Genomic DNA, 18631 nt, shown 5'->3' on the forward strand with positions numbered 1-18631 from the left:
CACAGCACACCAAAGGCTGCTCCAAATGCGGCCCACTAATGCGTCTTCCTTTTCCCCGGATTTGAAGAGAGTCCGGTGTATCCTTTGTGTCCCAGAGAAGCCCAGACCTCTCTCCCCAGCTATCTCTTCCAGCTTATCCGGGGGAACAGCAAGGCATTCCCAAGTCAGCCAAGAGATACAATTTCTCCAGCGTGTCCTGGGTCTGCCCCTGAGCTTCCTCCTGATGGAACATCACCCAGGAGGCGCCCAGGAGGCATTCTTGTCAGATGCTTGAACCATCTAGACTGGCTCCTGTCGATGTGGAAGAGCAGCATCCCTACTCTGAGCCCCTGCCAGATGGCTGAACCTCTCTAAGGGAGAGGCCAGCCACCCTTCGGAAGATGCCCACTTGTTCATCACTTGTGAACAAGACCACAGGATAGTTAAACTCCTCCACTTGGGGTAGTAACTCATCCCTGACCTGGAGTGGGCACCCCAACCCTTCCGGCTGAGGACCATGGCCTCAGACTTGGAGGTGCTGATTTTCATTACCACCACTTCACACTCAGCTGTGAATCATTCCAGTGTGAGCTGGAGACGATCACCTGATGAAGCCAATAGAACCACATCATCCGCGAAAAGCAGAGATGAGATTTTTAGACCATCAGGTGAAAGCCTTCTGCCCCTTGGCTAAACCTAGAAACTTTGTCCATAAAAATTTTGAACAGAATCTGTGATAAAGGGCAGCCCTAGCGGAGTCCATCACCCACTGGGAATGAGTCCCACTAATTACCGTCTATGCAAACCAAGCTCTTCCAATGGTTGTATAAGGATTGAATGGCCTGTAGTAATGGGCCAAACACCCCATACTCCTGAAGAACACCCCACGGGAAACTCAAAGGGACACGGTCGAATGCCCACAGCCAAAACACTGGCTGGGCAAACTCCCATGCACCCTCATGTATCCTTGAGAGGATAAAGAGCTGGTCCAGTTTTCCACGACTAGGACGAAAACCGCATTGTTCCTCCTTTATCTGGTTTTTATCATGTTATCATAGCATGGCTCAAGCACGTTCATCATAGTTTAACCCCCTTGTTTTGCACAACGGAATATGGCCTGCCGTCTGCAGCTAAACACCCCAATAGCTTTTGTAATAGCTTTAGCCCGATCGGACTGGGCAGCAAAGGGCTGCTTAAATACAGAAAACTCTTCTGCTCTTCCACCTGGACCGCTAGCGCTGGCCATAACTATCGCTTGACAGACGCACCATACACATAATTTTTTTCCTTCTTTTTCGAATCTTCGGATTACGTGGGTGTCAAACCGTGGAGTGGGATCGGTTCGGATTACGGATCAACCGTGATCCGTTGCACCACTAGTACATATCAGCTGCCTCCGAAGTCCCACAGGCGAACCAAGGACTCCTTCAATAGGACTCCTTCTTCAGCCGGGTGGCTCCCTTCACCTCTGGTGTCTAAGGATGGGTATCGAAACCCGGTTCTTGTTGAGAACCAGTTCCCACTGTTTCAATTCCTTGGAATTGTTTGGCATTTTTGCAAATGATTCCCTTATCGATTCCAGTCGCCCCGAATGACGTCACCACGTTGCAGAGTGTCATTTACCTGGCGGGTAACATGGCGCCTAAGCGGCTCAAACACTCAAAAGTTTGGTTATACTTTAGGAGAACGGATGACAACAGGGCAACTTGCAATACTTGTAAAGTAGATACTTCATTTAAGGGAGTAAACACTACGAATATGCAAAAGCATTTGCTCACAAAACACGCAATAACCTCAAATGAATGTCGTGTTTTTAATTCTGCTCCGGACTCGTGAATCTCAACCCAGCAGCAGAGGTAACGTTTGCACGTCCTCTCCCGTTAATGCGGCAGGTAAATAATCAACTAACAGTGCATATTATGTTAGCACGATGTGCCTTATTACAAAACCTGCCATTACTGTGCATTTAGGTGACCAAGATGAGAGAGACAAAGTCTGGCTGGCTCAGATGCTGGCAGTTCTCGCTGCAGTCTACCGGTAGCGTCTCCTTTCAGGCCAGGATAGACAAATGTCACAGAGCAGTGACTCAGTTTGTGGTCAAAGGCTTGCAGCTGTTTGCCACAGCAGATGATTTTCAGTAAGTGTATGTGTTTAATTGTAGGCAGGGACATTACTGGATATTCTTGTGTAATTGCTACAGAATAATTTGTGTTATGCTTTGTTATTGCTACAGAAGAATATTTATTTTATTATTTTACAATTACATTTTTTTTCCTGGGGACCCTGTGACACCCATTGAAGAGCCATAGGCTGTGGATCTCTTAAGATCTCACTTTTGGGTTTGTAAGGCCATGTTACTCTTACTTAGAGAAGATATAAAACAAAGTTCTAAGCTAATCAACCTTAGTGTTCTCCTTTTTAAAAAATACGAATCAATAAGAGAATCGATAAAGAATCGAATCGTTAAACAGACTCGAAAATGGAATCGGAAACATGAAAATCTTATCAATACCCATCCCTACTGGTGTCCACCATTTGGTTTAGGTGTTACCACCATGACAGGCACCAACCGCAGCGCAGTGCAGCAGCTTTGGCGGTGGAGGTGCTGAACATGGTCCATTTGGACTCAGTGCCCCCAGATTCTCTTGGAAAACTGTTGAAGCTCTGCCAGAGGTGTGTGTTTAAGATCTTGCGGACTGGGGGCCTCTGCCAGGCATTCCCAGCACACCCTCACTATACCTTTAGCTGCGCCATGTCTGTCCAATGTCCTCCCCAGCCACCTGATCTGATGGTGATCAGTTAACAGCTCAGCCCCTCTCTTTACCCGAGGGTCCAGAACATATGGCCGCAGGTCTGGTGATACGATTACAAAATCGATCATCGACCTATGGCCTGTAAATGGCCTGTATTTATATAGCGCTTTACTAGTCCCTAAGGACCCCAAAGCGCTTTACATATCCAGTCATCCACCCATTCACACACTGGTGATGGCAAGCTACATTGTAGCCACAGCCACCCTGGGGCGCACTGACAGAGGCGAGGCTGCCGGACACTGGCGCCACCGGGCTCTCTGACCACCACCAGTAGGCAACGGGTCAAGTGTCTTGCCCAAGGACACAACGACCGAGACTGTCCAAGCCGGGGCTCGAACCGGCAACCTTCCGATTACAAGGCGAACGCCCAACTCTTGAGCCACGATCAGCCTAGAACTTTCTGCACTTTGTGGACTTATGGACGATCTTATGTTTTAACATGGTGTTTGAATCCAGGATTCATTGTGAGTCTAAGGTACAAGCAATTTTTTGGAAAAAAAAAAAACATGGCAAACAGTTGTAGCAAAGCAGTCCAGAAATAAAAAAGTGAGTACTGGGTTTTTATCTCACCCAAATATCCAGTGGAACAAATGTTAGCACACCAAAGAATCTTAGAACATCAAACTTAGCTAACCTTCATCTAAGTTACATGACGTTAGTGATATTGCTACTTAATCGGGTCATGCAAACTTTGGTTAGTTATAACCTGAACCTTTGTTATAAAGCCCAACATTTATGCCGATCTTATGGACTGGACTGGTTCCTATATAGCGCTTTTCTATTCTTCTGAGCACTCAAAGCGCTTTACACAACTTGTGCATTCACATATTTTCTTAGTGCTTTCTAATTAACATTCACACTCCAATGGATGCATCGGAGAGCAATTTAGGGTTAGTATCTTGCCCAAGATATTTGGCATGCGGACTAGGGGAAGCCAGGAATCAAACCACCAACCTTCCGATTAGTAGATGACCTGCTCTACCGCCTGAGCTTATGTCCTGTTTCCCATTTCTCTTAGTTTTTTTTTTCTCTCTGATTAAAATGAAAGTACGTCCCATGATTCTAATAAGAAAATTGTGCTTTCATCCTGCAAGTTACCAAATGCTTGATGAGACCTATTATATTTGTACTGTCAAAATGAAATGAGACTAGTCTCATGCTCTACTCTAGCAAACTAGCTAAACTTAGATTCATTGTTGGTTAAGGGGACTCAGTACCCAGATTCACATGTAGATGAAAAAACAACATACAGATTTTCTGTATTTCTGTTGAACATGCTGACCACCACAGCAGTAGCTGCGACTGTCATGGTTGCCAGGCAACAGGAACCCCATGTTGTAGGCTAGACCGTCCAAGTTCACAGCCTTGCACTTCTGGCCTTCGCTGCCTTTGAAGAATGCAGCCCCTGAATTTGGACACAACCTATAGTCTCCAAATAATCAAAGCATTAAAGTGTAACAGAAAATGGATCTCACCAATCTCTTTCTCATTTTCTGTTGCTGGGCAAGTTGGCGAGCCCGCCGAACTAAAATAACTCGTCCATTTTGGAACTTGGTGTCAAAACCTTGCTCTTTGAAGTACTGCTCACACTGAGGTAACACTCGTGGGTTCAGCTGAAAACACACACGCAGATACTGTTTATATAGTGCAAGTGGACAGCATTCACAGTGCTTCACTTGTTCCACATTTTGTCATATTAGTATGGGCAGAAATCTGTGCCATCAGAAACTGAATTTGAATGAGTTCAATTTGAATTTGAATTGCTCAGATTGAATCTGAATTGTAACTTGAATAAATGCTTTTGAAAACTGAATTTGAATTAGTCTAATTTGAAATTGAATTTATGGTTTGAAAATGAATTGATTTGCTTTGAAACTGCATTTTATCCTTTAAAAATTCAGCTCTCGAATAATTTCAGTTTCACTTCTCACCATTCAGTTTCAGGTCTACAATTCAATTTCAGTTCCAAAATTCAGTTTTTTGGAACTTACATCCGGTTCCGGTTCAAGCGCAGATCAATAGAACTACGTTTTACTAGCGGACCGAAAGTGTTACTGACGGGAATCTACAGCGTCTTGAGCTGAATTAAGACTTCAGAAGTCATTCGTCATGTCGAATGACCAGCGGATAAACTCTCAGGTTGGTAATAAATGTATTACATGTATAAGAACAAGCGTCATGTTAACAAATGATAGCCGTAAGGTAACTTTTATGCTTATTGTAGCTGCTAGCTAAAAACGCTAATTTAGCGTAGTTTGCCTTGAATTCAGCTTTGACAAACAAATATGATCGACTGTTTCTAGTAGAATTCCAAAGTTGTCATCTTGGACCCTCTCAGAGTACCCCCTCTGTATGCTTGCAGAGACCCCTACAGTAGGGAAACATGCAAAACAGTGTCCAAACCTTTGTATTTTAGCTTTATTTATGTCTTACACGGCATCCCAACTCTTTAGCTAACTTAATAACTTTAGCTAACGTGAATAGTTAGTCTAATTCATTAGTGCAGCATTACTGGATCATCTCTGTTTGAAGTGATATAATATGATATACAACTATCACTGTGTTTAACTACCATAATAATTCTTAGGGTACTGAGTGCATGCTTAATTAGATTTTTTTTTAAAGCATACTGCTCCATTACTATGTTTGACAGGCTGAAGTTGTCGGGTCACCTCCTAAATCGACCATCTTTTACAGGTGTTTTGTGCCAGAAATGGAGTGTCCACTGAAGACTGAAGATACTGAATCTCTACGCCTTGCCATTGATCCCTCTTGTGCCTTCATCTAGACAAGAGACAAACTTCACCACTCTCATATGCTCTGTACCTACATCACCTTCCCTGACAGTCATAGCTTGGCTCATCTGAGGGTGAAATTATAAGAATGTGTTATTTTGCAAAGTGCTCTCTAGGGTTCCTAAATAAAATATGGCATTGAGGTCATTTCTTTTGAATTAATCCCTCCTTCTGAAATATAAGAACCTCTCCTGGTTTTAATGGCACTTTGGATTTCCTTACTTTTTGTTCCACTCCCAACCCCAAATAGATGCTGACAAGCTGCCACAGTAACATGGAAGAGGGAAAGACGTTGGAAAGGACTACTACAAATAAACCTAATGCCTAACAATGAAAAGTGTAAAATAATAATATTAATAAAGATAAAAGATAAAAGATAAAGTAACAAGTTTTTAGTTTCTTGTTTATTCCAAATGATCATCCAGATGTCTGTGACATGTGATGACAAACACCATAATGGAAGGCCTTAGTCATCACATGCTTAAACTCATATATTTTTGCATATGCTGAACAGGCAGTCAGACATGCTGTAACTGTGGGGTAGAAAACAGCATGAACACCATACAGCAGGGGTCTCAAACTCCAGTCCTCGAGGGCATGGAAAAGTTGCATGACACTGGCCCTTGGGGACTGAAGTTTGAGACCCCTGTCATATGGAATATGACAGGTGTGGTTGAACTGCATGAAGACTGAAGTTTCTCTTCTCTTCTGGCAGGACAGGAATGTGGCCTTGTCCTGTGAGCCACTATAAGGATGTACTTAGAGTAGAACTGGACTGTCACCGGCCTCAGGCTCTTCACCCTTTTCAAAGACAAAGCAGTCATTTAGATAAAATATTAGATATTGTTTACCTGTAAATGCACAAAGTAAATTTAGAAATGTTATTATTGTCAAGAGTGAACAAGCACTGATAGTGTAATCTACAACTGTGGCCAAACGTTTAGAGAATGAGAAGTGGTGTTTGCTTATTTACAAAGTTTGCTTGTTTCAGTGATAGTTGTATATCATATTATATCACTTCAAACAGAGGTGACCCAGTAATGCTGCACTAATGAATTAGACTAACTATTCACGTTAGCTAAAGTTATTAAGTTAGCTAAAGAGTTGGGATGCCGTGTAAGACATAAATAAAGCTAAAATACAAAGGTTTGGACACTGTTTTGCATGCTTCTCTACTGTAGGGGTCTCTGCAAGCATACAGAGGGGGTACTCTGAGAGGGTCCAAGATGACAACTTTGGAATTCTACTAGAAACAGTCGATCATATTTGTTTTTCAAAGCTGAATCCAGGGCAAACTACGCTAAATTAGCGTTTTTAGCTAGCAGCTACAATAAGCATAAAAGTTACCTTACGGCTATCATTTGTTAACATGACGCTTGTTCTTATACATGTAATACATTTATTACCAACCTGAGAGTTCATCCGCTGGTCATTCGACATGACGAATGACTTCTGAAGTCTTAATTCAGCTCAAGACGCTGTAGATTCCCGTCAGTAACACTTTCGGTCCGCCAGTAAAACGTAGTTCTATTAATCGGCGCTTGAACCGGAACCGGATGTAAGTTCCAAAAAACTGAATTTTGGAACTGAAATTGAATTGTAGAACTGAAACTGAATGGTGAGAAGTGAATCTGAAATTATTCGAGAGCTGAATTTTTAAAGGATAAAATGCAGTTTCAAAGCAAATCAATTCATTTTCAAACCATAAATTCAATTTCAAATTAGACTAATTCAAATTCAGTTTTCAAAAGCATTTATTCAAGTTACAATTCAGATTCAATCTGAGCAATTCAAATTCAAATTGAACTTATTCAAATTCAGTTTCTGATGGCACAGATTTCTGCCCATATATTAGAGCCTTATTCCAAAATGGATTAAAATCATTTTTCACCTCAAATTTTTACACAGAATACCCTATAATGACAAAGTAAAATGAGTTTCCCTTAAAGTCTTGCAAATTTATTAAAAATTAAAATACAAACAAATAACATGTAGCTATAAGGAGGAATTGTTTGTAGACCTTTGAGCCTGGACTGTATTGAGGCACGGATCTGGAACAGAAACATTTCTAAAGATCCCAAATGAGCACAGCGGCCTGCATTATTCATAAATAGACGTTTAGAACCACTATTACTCTTCCTAAACCTGGCTGCTCAGCAAACGGTTAGGGAGCTGAAGGAATGGGCTAGAAGTCCTTACTTATAGAGGTCACCAAGAACCTAATGCTCAATCTAACAGAGCTCCATGGTTGCTTTGTGGAGAGACGAGAACCTTCCAGAAAGACAGCCATTTTTGCAGCACTCCACCAATCAGACCTGTATGGTAGCGTGGCCAGATGGAAGAGATTCCTCAGTAAAAGGATCAAGAGTTTGCTAAACAGCATACCAAGGACTCTCAGACCATGAGTAACAAAATTCTTTGGTCTGAGGAAATGAAGATTGAGCTTTTTGGCCTGACTGCCAAGCATCGCGTCTAGAAGAAACCAGCCACGGCGCATTATATGCTCAACACCATTGCTACAGGGAATCACGGTGATATAGAATCATGCTATGGGGATGACTTTCAGAAGGAGGAACTGGGAGACTAGTAATTGTTGAAGGAAAGATAAATGCTGCAATGTATAGTGATATCCTTGAAATCCTAACCTGCTCCAGAACACTCTGGACCTCAGACTGGGACGAAGGTTTATCTTCCAACAGTGCAACAACTCTAAGCACACAGCTAAGATAAGAAAGGTGCTGTCCAGACAGAGCTCAGACTTGCTTTTAGTTCTGGTTCATTTCCTTTTTTCTTGTTTTAGGTTCCATTGCACACTTTAGTGTCTATTTCCGTGTTTCTGATTGAGTTCATTTCTATGAAGAGTTTTCCCAGCAATAAATCTGTGCTCTGAGTTTAACTTTCCATTTCTGAGTCCTGCATTTGGGTCCCTTATCCTGCCTGCTCCACAGCACTGTCTTCTGAATCCAACCTGGAAGTTGGTTCCACAGAAGAGGGGCTTGAAAACTGAAGGCTCTGTGTAAGAGCCAAAGTCAATGTTTATGTTTTTCCTTTTTGTTTTGGTGGCACAGGTGTATAGCTTTACCTGCGTCTCAGGTGATGGTATGTGGGTGTGGTCACAGTCTATTTACCTGATGTCGGTGTTCGCAGCAGGTGTGTTGGGTGAGTGGTTTGTGGGCAAACTTTTCTGTTGACCGTCATTTTTTGGCACACCAGTTAATCCATGCGCTAGTTGGAAATTGATTGAAAGCGCAAATGTTTGTTCTTGTTTTGTTCTTAAAATAAATGCGCAAAGTACTAGTATGACTCACTATGGATTATTGGAGGCGCGTCACAGGGACACAACCAACTCAGCCGGCTGCAGCTTTATTTACGGATGAAAGTCGCAACACTCTGCCTCTCATTCCACTTTTAAATAGTCTAGGAAAGAAGAATGGGACAAACTGCAGAAAAACAGGTGTGCCAAGCTTGTAGCATTGTACTCAACAGGACTTGAAGGTGCCATTGCAGCCAAACATGCTTAAACAAAGAATTGAGGAAAGGTTATGAATATTTATGTACATGATATAATTTTTTTTAATTTTTAATAAATTTGCAATAATTTCGAGTAAACCTTTTTTACTTTGCTACTATGGGGTATTGTGCGTAGAATTATGAGTTGAAAAAAATGAATGCAATGAATTTTAGACTGAGGCTGTATCATTACACAATGTAGAACGAACAAAATGCTGTGAATACTTTGCTGAATGCACTGTAAAAAGACAATTTTACCTATAAACACATATTAATACTGAACTATAGCTGTGTAGGTTCTAAGTCATTCAGGTCATGGTAGCCTAAGGAGCTTGGAATGAAAGCAACTGGACTTCTTTAATTCAATTAAAATTCAGACCGCGGTCAAGTGAGCCATCATTTCTGTGCTTCTACACCAGCCTTTACGGCAGCGCTTTTTATCCTTCATTCCCGATCACAAACATAGACTTGTGCACACATACACACGTGTGCACACATTGCATTGGAACAGTATGGTTGCATCATGCATTTCTTCACCAGGGCTGATGTGTTAGTTGTCCAGTATAGGTCCTCGGAAATGTGGTCACCTTTTATGGATAGGGGAGGGGGATGAGTTTTTTTTCTTGCAGAAGTCCATGACCATTTACTTGGTTTTCCTGGTGTTTATGGTTAGGTTATTGTAGTCACACCATTCTGTCAGACATTGGATCTCATCTCTGTAGGCGGTGTCGTCATCATCGGTGATGAGCCCCATCAGAGTGGAGTCATCTGCAAATTTGATGATGATGTTGCAGGGATGTGTGAGGGTGCAGTCACTGGTATAGATGGTGTATAGGAGTGGACACAACACACATCCTTGTGGTGAGCCAGTGCTGGGTGGATGATCTCTGGTTGCCCACCTTGACTCTTTGTGATTGGTCTGTGAGAACGTTTTTGAACCACGCACATGTAGCAAGGGGGAAGTCTAAGTTTACCAGCTTGACTATAAGAATGTCTGGGATGATGCTATTAAAGGCTGAGCTGAAATCAATGATGAGCATCCTTACTGAAGTCCCAGCATTCTCCAGGTTATGCAGAGCAGAGTGGAGGGCAGTGGAAATTGCTTTCTCAGTGGACCTGTTTGCCTTATAGCAGGGGTCGGCAACCTTTCAGATGATGAGTGCCATCTAAAATGTCCTCAGAAGTCAGTGTGCTGTATGATTGCATTAGCAATAAATTTAACAATGCTCTATATTGACAGTTACACACTATATAGAACAACTTAATAGAATTATACAGTATTTGTTCGCAGATGTTGGCAGCTATCAGCGAATAGTTATCAGCTATTTTGAAACAAAAAAAGATACAGAGTTCTTGTTATGGATAAAAAGTAACAGCAAATGAACTGTACAAAAGAAAATATAAATGCTATTTATGGTCTCCTCACAACAATGATAAGAGAAATAAACTGGGCCAATATGGCATGTTTGTTAATACAGGGATAAACATGTTAATGTGATCTCTGGTCTTCCAATCAGCGACACAGGTCTATGAGTGTCCACCAATCAGATGGCTACCTCACGACACTTTTTGTGTGAGAGAAAATCTGCTCACACAGATATGTAGAGCCAAATACTGTCAATAAGGCCTCTGCAATGTTCTGAATGTCATGGTCCAGGTGAGTACGGGGTTTTTCCACTCCGCTGGGCTCCACCTTCAGGCAGAGACTCCAATCAGCTTCCACACCTGGTTCCAATCAAGTCACCAGCATATAAGACCAGCATTCACAACAGACCTCTGCCAGATCTTCTGCTAACTCATGTTAGTGCTAGGCCGCCAAGCCCTTGTGAGAACCCTTAACTACTGCTTTTCTCCTCACCGTGTTTTCTTTGTCATAGGACCCACCTGGCAGTCGCGCTTCCCAACCTAGATTACTCACATCTCCGCCTGGACGCTGGTTCTGTCATCTGGTTGCTTCCTTTCCATCATCGGACTACACCTGCCTGCCTCCCTGCCAAGCCCCTCACTCCAAGCATATTCTGGATCCTCTCTGGACACCCCCTCCTCGCATGACACTTTAAACCTGCAACGCGTAAGCCCTAACCACCATAGTCTAATCCTTCAGCTGTGATTCACTAGACTGCCACTGACAACTTGTCTCCTCTCATTATAGTGACTGCGTACCTCCATCCAAGCCGCTGCCCCTTTTTCCCATTCCCCGGATCCATCCGTGAAATCTAGCACCTAGTCATAGCACTCCGAGTTTCATGTTCACAGTTTGGCCTCACAGTTCTCAGTTCATAGCTTCCACAGTTCATACCATTCATAGTTTCCTGCTTTTTAAGTTCACTAGGCACAGCAAATAAAGCACTGTGTTCACACCCGTTTTTCTTCCCTCTGTGTCTGCATTTGAGTCCACACCCACAGCCTGGCCCGCTCGGCCGTAACACTGAAGACAGTAAAACTTGACTGGGAGTGATGTCCAGCAGGTGAAAAAGCTCCATGAACATGCACAGCTATGGATTTCCGCTGCGTTCGTAGTTCTGCAAACTTTGACCCTCATAGAGTCGAGCTCCTGAAGCATTCGAAGTGTTGGAATGTAGAAATTTCAACATCGCTTGAAAAAACTGCCAGCTAGCAACATCCCTCTCACTGGTAGGCGAAGTTATTTTTAGCCAATTACACGTTGAACCTGGTAGTTGGGGTTGTTAGCCAAGTTACCGTCATTAAGAAGCGACACAACTAATGTGTCTATGCTAGTTAATTTGCAATGTGTACCACTGGCCCGGCCATTTATTTTTTAATGCACCTTCTCAGATTAATTCACTGCATGTCGTGCCCAGGGCTGGACTGGGACAAATAAAAATCAGCCTGGGCATTTTGACTACAGACCAGCCCCCCAGGTATTGCAGGGAAAATCATAAAGCCTTTTAATGAAAATAAACACTGTTGTGACAGTGATGTACACCGTCTTGTTGGTATGATTTCTATACATTTTACATCAGATAAAAACTTAAAGCGAGGCATTTTTAATGAGAATAAGAAAGAAAAGTATGTGTCCCCTTTCCCTGTTAATGCCCTGCCTGGCCTCCTGGCAAAACTTTGCTAGACATGCCCCTGCACAGTTACCAGGTGTCAGGTGCTTAGAAAAGTATCCTGGTGTTATTTCTCTGTCAGAAACAGTTCATAACTTCAACTGAGCTATTTTTACACATTGGCCAGCACCTGGCCAATACACCACCTTTCATTGTTTATACCGTTACAAAAACTAAAACAAACAAAAAAACATTGGCCCATAAAAACAAAATTCACTATTGGCCCACCGGGCAAATGCCCGATATGCCCGATGGCCAGTCCAGCTATGGTTGTGCCATCAGTTAACCCTTAGCTTGCCAGCTGTGGCACGCGTGCCCAGGGTTGCCGACCCTGGTTGGGGTCCAAACTAGGTGTGATGCAGTCCTTTATGTGCTTTAAGACCAGCTTCTTGAAGAACTTTGCGACCACTGGAGCACTGATGGTGGTGGACTCGGAACTATTGTTGCTGATTTCAGGCAATGAGGGGCAGTGGCATGTGACAGGGAGAGGTCCAATAGTCTGGTGAAAACAGGAGCCAGCTGGTCGGCACAGGCTTTGAAGATACTCCCAGGTATTCCATCTCGGCCAGCAGCTTTTCTCTGGTACTGCTCTGCAAACCTAGTTTTCTTGAAGAGTAAATGTGTGAGGGCTGTGCTCAGAGAAGGCTGTGGCAGAGCGGTGTGCATGGTAGGTGTGTCTACAGTTCTCTCAAAGCGGCTAAAGAAGTGGTTAAGTTCCTCTGCTAATGAGATGTCCATGTTATCCGTATTTGTCCCATTGCCTTTGTAGTTGGTGATGTGTTTCAGGCCCTCCCATACCTTCTTGGAGTTGTTGTCTGAGAGGTGATCCGATAGTTTATTTGAATAGTCCGGTTTTGCTGCTCTGATGCCTTTTTTAAGGTCTGCTCTTTCTCTGATATACATATCGTGCTCCCCAGATTTGTATGCAGAGTTGTGTGCTTTTAACAATTCCTGAACTTTACTCGTCATCCAGGTTTCACAGTTGGGGCTGACCTGGACCTACTTTTCCGTGGTGACAGTGTCCATGCAGTGCATAACTCACCACTGCAGATGTGTGGGTCTATAGGTCGCCATGTTCGAAGACATGCCACTCTGTGAGGGCAAAAGAGTCCTGCAGCTGAGCCAGAGCTTCCTTAGAAAAGGTGTTAATGTTTCTGATGGTGGGCTTTGTCCTTTTCCTGAGTGGTGTGTATGCCACGACAACGAGCAGGGAGAGGTGGTCGGGCATACTCAGGTGGGGGAGGGGAACAGATCTGTAGGCTTGCTTAATATTTGAGTAAACATGGCCCAAGGTGTTATTCCCTCTCATGTGGCATTTCACATGTTGTACAAATTTAGGCAGCACAGTTTTTAAGCATGCTTTGTTAAAGTCCCCTGCGATGATGTGTACTTCCTCTGGATATGTCCGTAGCTGTTCGGAGATCGTGTCGTTCAGGTAGGCAAGGGCTGTGCTAGCATTAGCGTCTGGTGGTATGTAGACTGCTGTTATTAGCACCGCAGGCAGTTCTCTGGGATGTTGTTGATCCACTGATAATCGCTGGTAACGGGGTTCTGGCTGTCATAACTGATGTTGTATAATTCCCAATGACTTAAGGTGAATTTGGCTACACAATAAGGGAAACAAAAGAAAAAGAAAAGGAAACAAAAAGAAAAAGAAGATCACCTAATTGGGGGCCCTTAAACAACTGCGACTATGTGCACCGCCATGTTGTACTAAAATCTACAAGATATTAAAAATTTATTTAAAATCATCTGCAATAGTTGACATAGAATTGTCAGTTGAATACTCCTTTTAGTTACCTTCTTTACATGTCTCGCAACTTTTCTCACAAAATGCTGCATCTATCTATCTATCTTAAAGAACTCCATTCACTTTCTTTCCAAGCTCTGTGTCAGGTGGCTTGTCATCTGTTACACACCCGAGAAGAAGATGATGGATCAGCAGAAGAAGAAGGCGATGGAGGAGGAATTGTAGAAGACCTTCCTCCTAGCAGTGGGAAAGTGAGTTCAGCCTCATAGAGGAAATAATTCAGTGCAGGCAAGAAGTACCCAGGTGCAGGGTCAGAGCATCGCCGACCAATCATGTTGGGTAAACAGCGACACTGTCCATCCTCTGGAGAACACCTGACGGGACAGGAAATCCCCCCAAAAGACAGGAAGTGACACACTGGAGGCTCTATGGTGTCAGTTATTAAGAGTCTAATTACTGCTTTTATGATGAATTTCCAGCTCACAACAGCGTGCCATACCTATAAGGTAATAAACTGTTTTTTCTGATTATTTTACTGGTATTCAGTTGGTGCTTCCTGTTAATTTTTCTTCTTTCTCAAACTAACCTGTGATTCAGATCAAACTGACTGTTGATCTTTATTCAATACTTTTTATTATGTTTCACACAAAATAAAGACAGAAAGAAAACATACGTGCTGCCGTGAGCTCCGCCAATATCACAGTTACAAGGTGAGCATCTGAACACAGAGTTTCCCAAACCCCAGAAATCTGGCTGAACACAAACACATTAAAAGACATTAAAATCAGACTTTTCTTTCACTCAGACTGGCTAAAATGTTGTGATATTTGCTTTAGAATCACTGTGTCCAGGCAATCATTTCAAACTAAGGACAAAATATAGTTTACTTAAACACTGTTTTATGCTTTAAAACTCATTCATCATTTATTTTGAAAATTCAGACAATGCTTGCAGAGTTTGAATGAGTTTTTATGTGCCTTCAAATCATACAGTTTTTGTTCTTCTTCTTCTTGCTGCTTCAGGAATGAGCACAGCATTATATTTATTAGATAGTTTTAATGTGATTCAGATATTTTGATTTTCCATTGTTATCACTACCTACATCCGTGTTACCACATCCGGGATGGAAAATGCTCTCACTACATGACAGTAACTGATGTTATTAGTACTTCAGTATCTTCTTAGATGAAATTTGAGATTTTATTACTTGTGTTGTGGAACTGATGAGGAAACTAAATACTGGGTTTAATATTGTATACAAAAAAATTTGTGCAGTCTTTAACTGCCAGCGCTCTTAAGCCTGTTGATGCTGTGTATCACAGTTCTCTTTTTTATGACTAGGGGCAGTTTCAACAGCAACCACTCTATTTTCTATGACTGCCATCTCCAAGTCCCAGAAAATCCCATGGGGTCCACGAACTATAGAAATGTTTTCAGTGGGAGACACATTTCGTCATCATCATGTGACTTCTCAGTCTCAGCTGATTGCAGGTTTCCAACCTTATGAGCAGTTCATCTGCACAATGATTAAAACTAAAACCACTGAAGGAACAATGGGCTGTGAGCTCAGTTTTGTAAATGGCCTCCTTGACTCCATGCTCAAACCAGCATTCCTCCCTGTCCACGATACATCCTCACCATTGAAAGAGTGTCCACTGGCCTGTAGGTGTAAATAGACTGCAGCGTCCTGGCCTAACCAGGTAGTTCCTCTGTGTTGTGGCATCTGCTTAGCCAGAGGTTGTTTGGTTGTAAAAATCAGCACTTAACAGTGTACAGGGGTAGGCAACGCCAGGCCTCAAGTGACAATGTCCTTCAGGTTTTAGATCTCATCCTGGTCAACACACCTGAATCAAATGATTAGTTCATTACCAGGCCTCTGGAGAACTTCAAGACATGCTGAAGAAGTCATTTAGCCATTTAAATCAGCTGTGTTGGATCCATGGCACATCTAAAGCAGGCCGGACACAGGCACTTGAATCCTGGCATTACCTATCTGTGTACATTATATTCCTTAGGTTGGGATTATTATTTGTTTGAATTATTTCCCAGCTCTATTATCAATTAAATTTAATGAGGATGAAAGGAAGCTAAAGAGTAAATTACTTATTTTACAGATGTGGCCTACCAGACACCGATCACACAGCGGTCCACTTGCCATTGGGTCACATTCACAAGTTCCTGTTAGCTGATCACATGACCCAACACTCCCCAAAGGATGACACCTGCACGCTGAAACACACACACACACACAGTCAGCCTGAAAGTTTCTGTCATGCTCATACCTTCAGCTCGTTGAAATCATCATATACACACAAGCAGGAGCTCCTTTGTTGAGAATGACAACAGGACAAATAAAGTTGTTTGGTCACCCTGACAACCCGTGGGGTCATCCTGCCTCAGGCTGAAGAAGCCATGTTTGCAGCGATCACAACGTTGACCCTCCACATTTTCTTTGCATACGCACTGACCGCTCAGAGCGTCACACTGACCGCCGCCACGTGAACCAGCTGGATCGCAGTTACATGCTGAAACACATCACCATTACATGGTATGACATCATCATCCCAAAGCTGTTACGTCATTTCACTCAATGCAGATTTATTTCTAAAGGACCAGATCAAAACAACATTATAAATTAAAGACCATACAATAATCATCATCTTGTTATGAGACAGCTTCCCTGAGAAACAAGGGGCTGATCTGTGTTGGGTAATCACCCTCCTCCTGAGGCTACAGTCATATCAACATAAACAGTGCTCTCGTTATTGTGCCATCAACTACAGATAGACAGTCTGCTACTACTGTGATTGAAATTGGCAATTACACACATTCTGTTTGCGACAAAAGTTATGCATGATACCATAGCTGTGATAAACTGAAAAAAACACTACACCCAAATCTACTGCCATCTTGATCAGAAATGTAGTGCTATACTGGAGCCAGGAGTGGACTTATCGGTCCACTGGGACACCGGCCTAAGCGTCATTATGGGCTGTGGTGAGGAGCCCATTTGATGAGAAAACAGCTTATGGACCAAGTCAAATTCATGGACCAAGCACGACTCCATCAGCCACAAACTTGCTGAGATTTAATTACCAGAACAACTGTCTGTGAAGGTTCTCAGTCATCCAGGTCATCGTAGTCTAAGGATCTTGGAAAGAAAAGCGTCTGGACTTCTTTAAGTTGCTTGAAGATGTTTCACCTCTCATCTGAGAAGCTTCTTCAGTTCTAAGGTCAAATGGTTGAACTCTGGGATTCTCCACCTAGAATTGAAGAAGCTTCTCGGATGAGAGGTGAAATGTCTTCAAGCAACTTAACGAATATCTGAATACCTGTACCATAAACATATTTTACTATCAGCTTTCACTGAGTTAATGGAGACTGTTACTGCACCATGTTGGTAAAAGTCATAAAGCACTGGGTTTGACATTCAGACATTACTGTTAACATAGAAAATATCCCATAAAGAGCTGCATTCTGACAAACATCCAGCCGCACCACTTCAGCAATGAAAGAAAATAATAGAAACAGAAAAAGGTGAGACTCATTTCTACAGGAACAGTGAGAGCATGAATATTCAAAAAGTAAAATAACAATAAAAGCTTACGTATGCAGGCTTGTGGGTCATCCTTCGCTCTCTGCGGATCCTGATACAAAAAAGGTTGACACTGTTCACACTGAGGCCCCATCCTGTTGTTGCCGCAGTCATCACACACACCGCCGCTCACACCTCCAGTCGCTTCGTAACGAGCTGCATCAAAGTGACACGAGTCCGAGTGACTGTGGCAATTACATGCTAAGAAAGACAGAAAACAGCATTTTAAAGTATAAAAGTTATGGAAAAAAATAATCATGTCAACAAACAAGATACAGAGGTGTTTAAGATTATCAAACAAATTTAAGTATAAAACAAAGATAACAAACGGAACACAAAACGCAGTTTCTAAATGAAGTGGTTTATAATTAGTGGGGGGGGGGGGGGCGCAATTCCAAACCATCATGGCCCTGTGTGATTAAGTGATTGCCCCCTGAACCTAATAACTGGTTGGACCACCCTTAGCAGCAACAACTGCAATCAAGCATTTGTATTAACTGGCAATGACACTTTTACAGCCGTGGAGGAACTTTGGCCCACTCATCCTTGCAGAATTGTTGTAATTCAGCCACACTGGAGGTTTTTGGAGTATGAACTGCCTTTTTAAGGTGATGCCACAGCATCTCAATTGGATTAAGGTCAGGACTTTAACTAGGCCACTCCAAAGTGTTTTTTAAGCCATTCAGAGGTGGACTTGCTGCTGGGTTTTGATTATTGTCCTGCTACAGAAACCAAGTGCGCTTCAGCTTGAAGTCATGAACAGATGGCCTGCTATTCTCCTTCAGGATGTCTTGGTAGATGGCAAATTTCATGGTTACACTTACCACAGCAAGTTTTCCAGGTGCTGAGAAGGCAAAACAGCCCCAAACCATCACACTATCACCACCATATTTTAATGAAGCTATAATGTTGCTTTTCTAAAATGCTGTTAGTTTTATGCCAGATGTAATGGGGTGCACACCTTTCAAAAAGTTTAACTTTTGTCTTGTCAGTCCCCAGAGTATTTTCCCTAAAATTCTTGGGGATCATCAAGATGTTTTCTGGCCAAACTGATACAATCCTTTATTGTTCCTTTTGCCCAGCCACCTCTTTGCTGTAAGAACAGGAAGTGCTGT

At 42.6% G+C, this 18631-nt stretch overlaps 1 protein-coding gene across 1 annotated transcript in view; it reads right to left on the bottom strand.

The window, feature by feature from the left end:
* The window catches only part of lamb4 (laminin, beta 4), a 65451-nt gene that overhangs the window by 38267 nt on the left and 8553 nt on the right, over positions 1 to 18631 (bottom strand). Inside the window, exons 9-14 of the mRNA XM_085358889.1 lie at positions 17529 to 17717; positions 16291 to 16446; positions 16047 to 16150; positions 14595 to 14674; positions 14091 to 14295; positions 4268 to 4405 (exon numbers count right to left, since the gene is read on the bottom strand). Coding sequence (XP_085215015.1) covers positions 4268 to 4405; positions 14091 to 14295; positions 14595 to 14674; positions 16047 to 16150; positions 16291 to 16446; positions 17529 to 17717 — 872 coding nt within the window. The remainder of the gene's footprint in view (positions 1 to 4267; positions 4406 to 14090; positions 14296 to 14594; positions 14675 to 16046; positions 16151 to 16290; positions 16447 to 17528; positions 17718 to 18631) is intronic.

This window comes from Diplotaxodon limnothrissa, linkage group LG7, assembly GCF_057381915.1.
Source record: "Diplotaxodon limnothrissa isolate DT_005_m linkage group LG7, D_limnothrissa_male_GT1.1, whole genome shotgun sequence".
NCBI lineage: Eukaryota > Metazoa > Chordata > Actinopteri > Cichliformes > Cichlidae > Diplotaxodon > Diplotaxodon limnothrissa.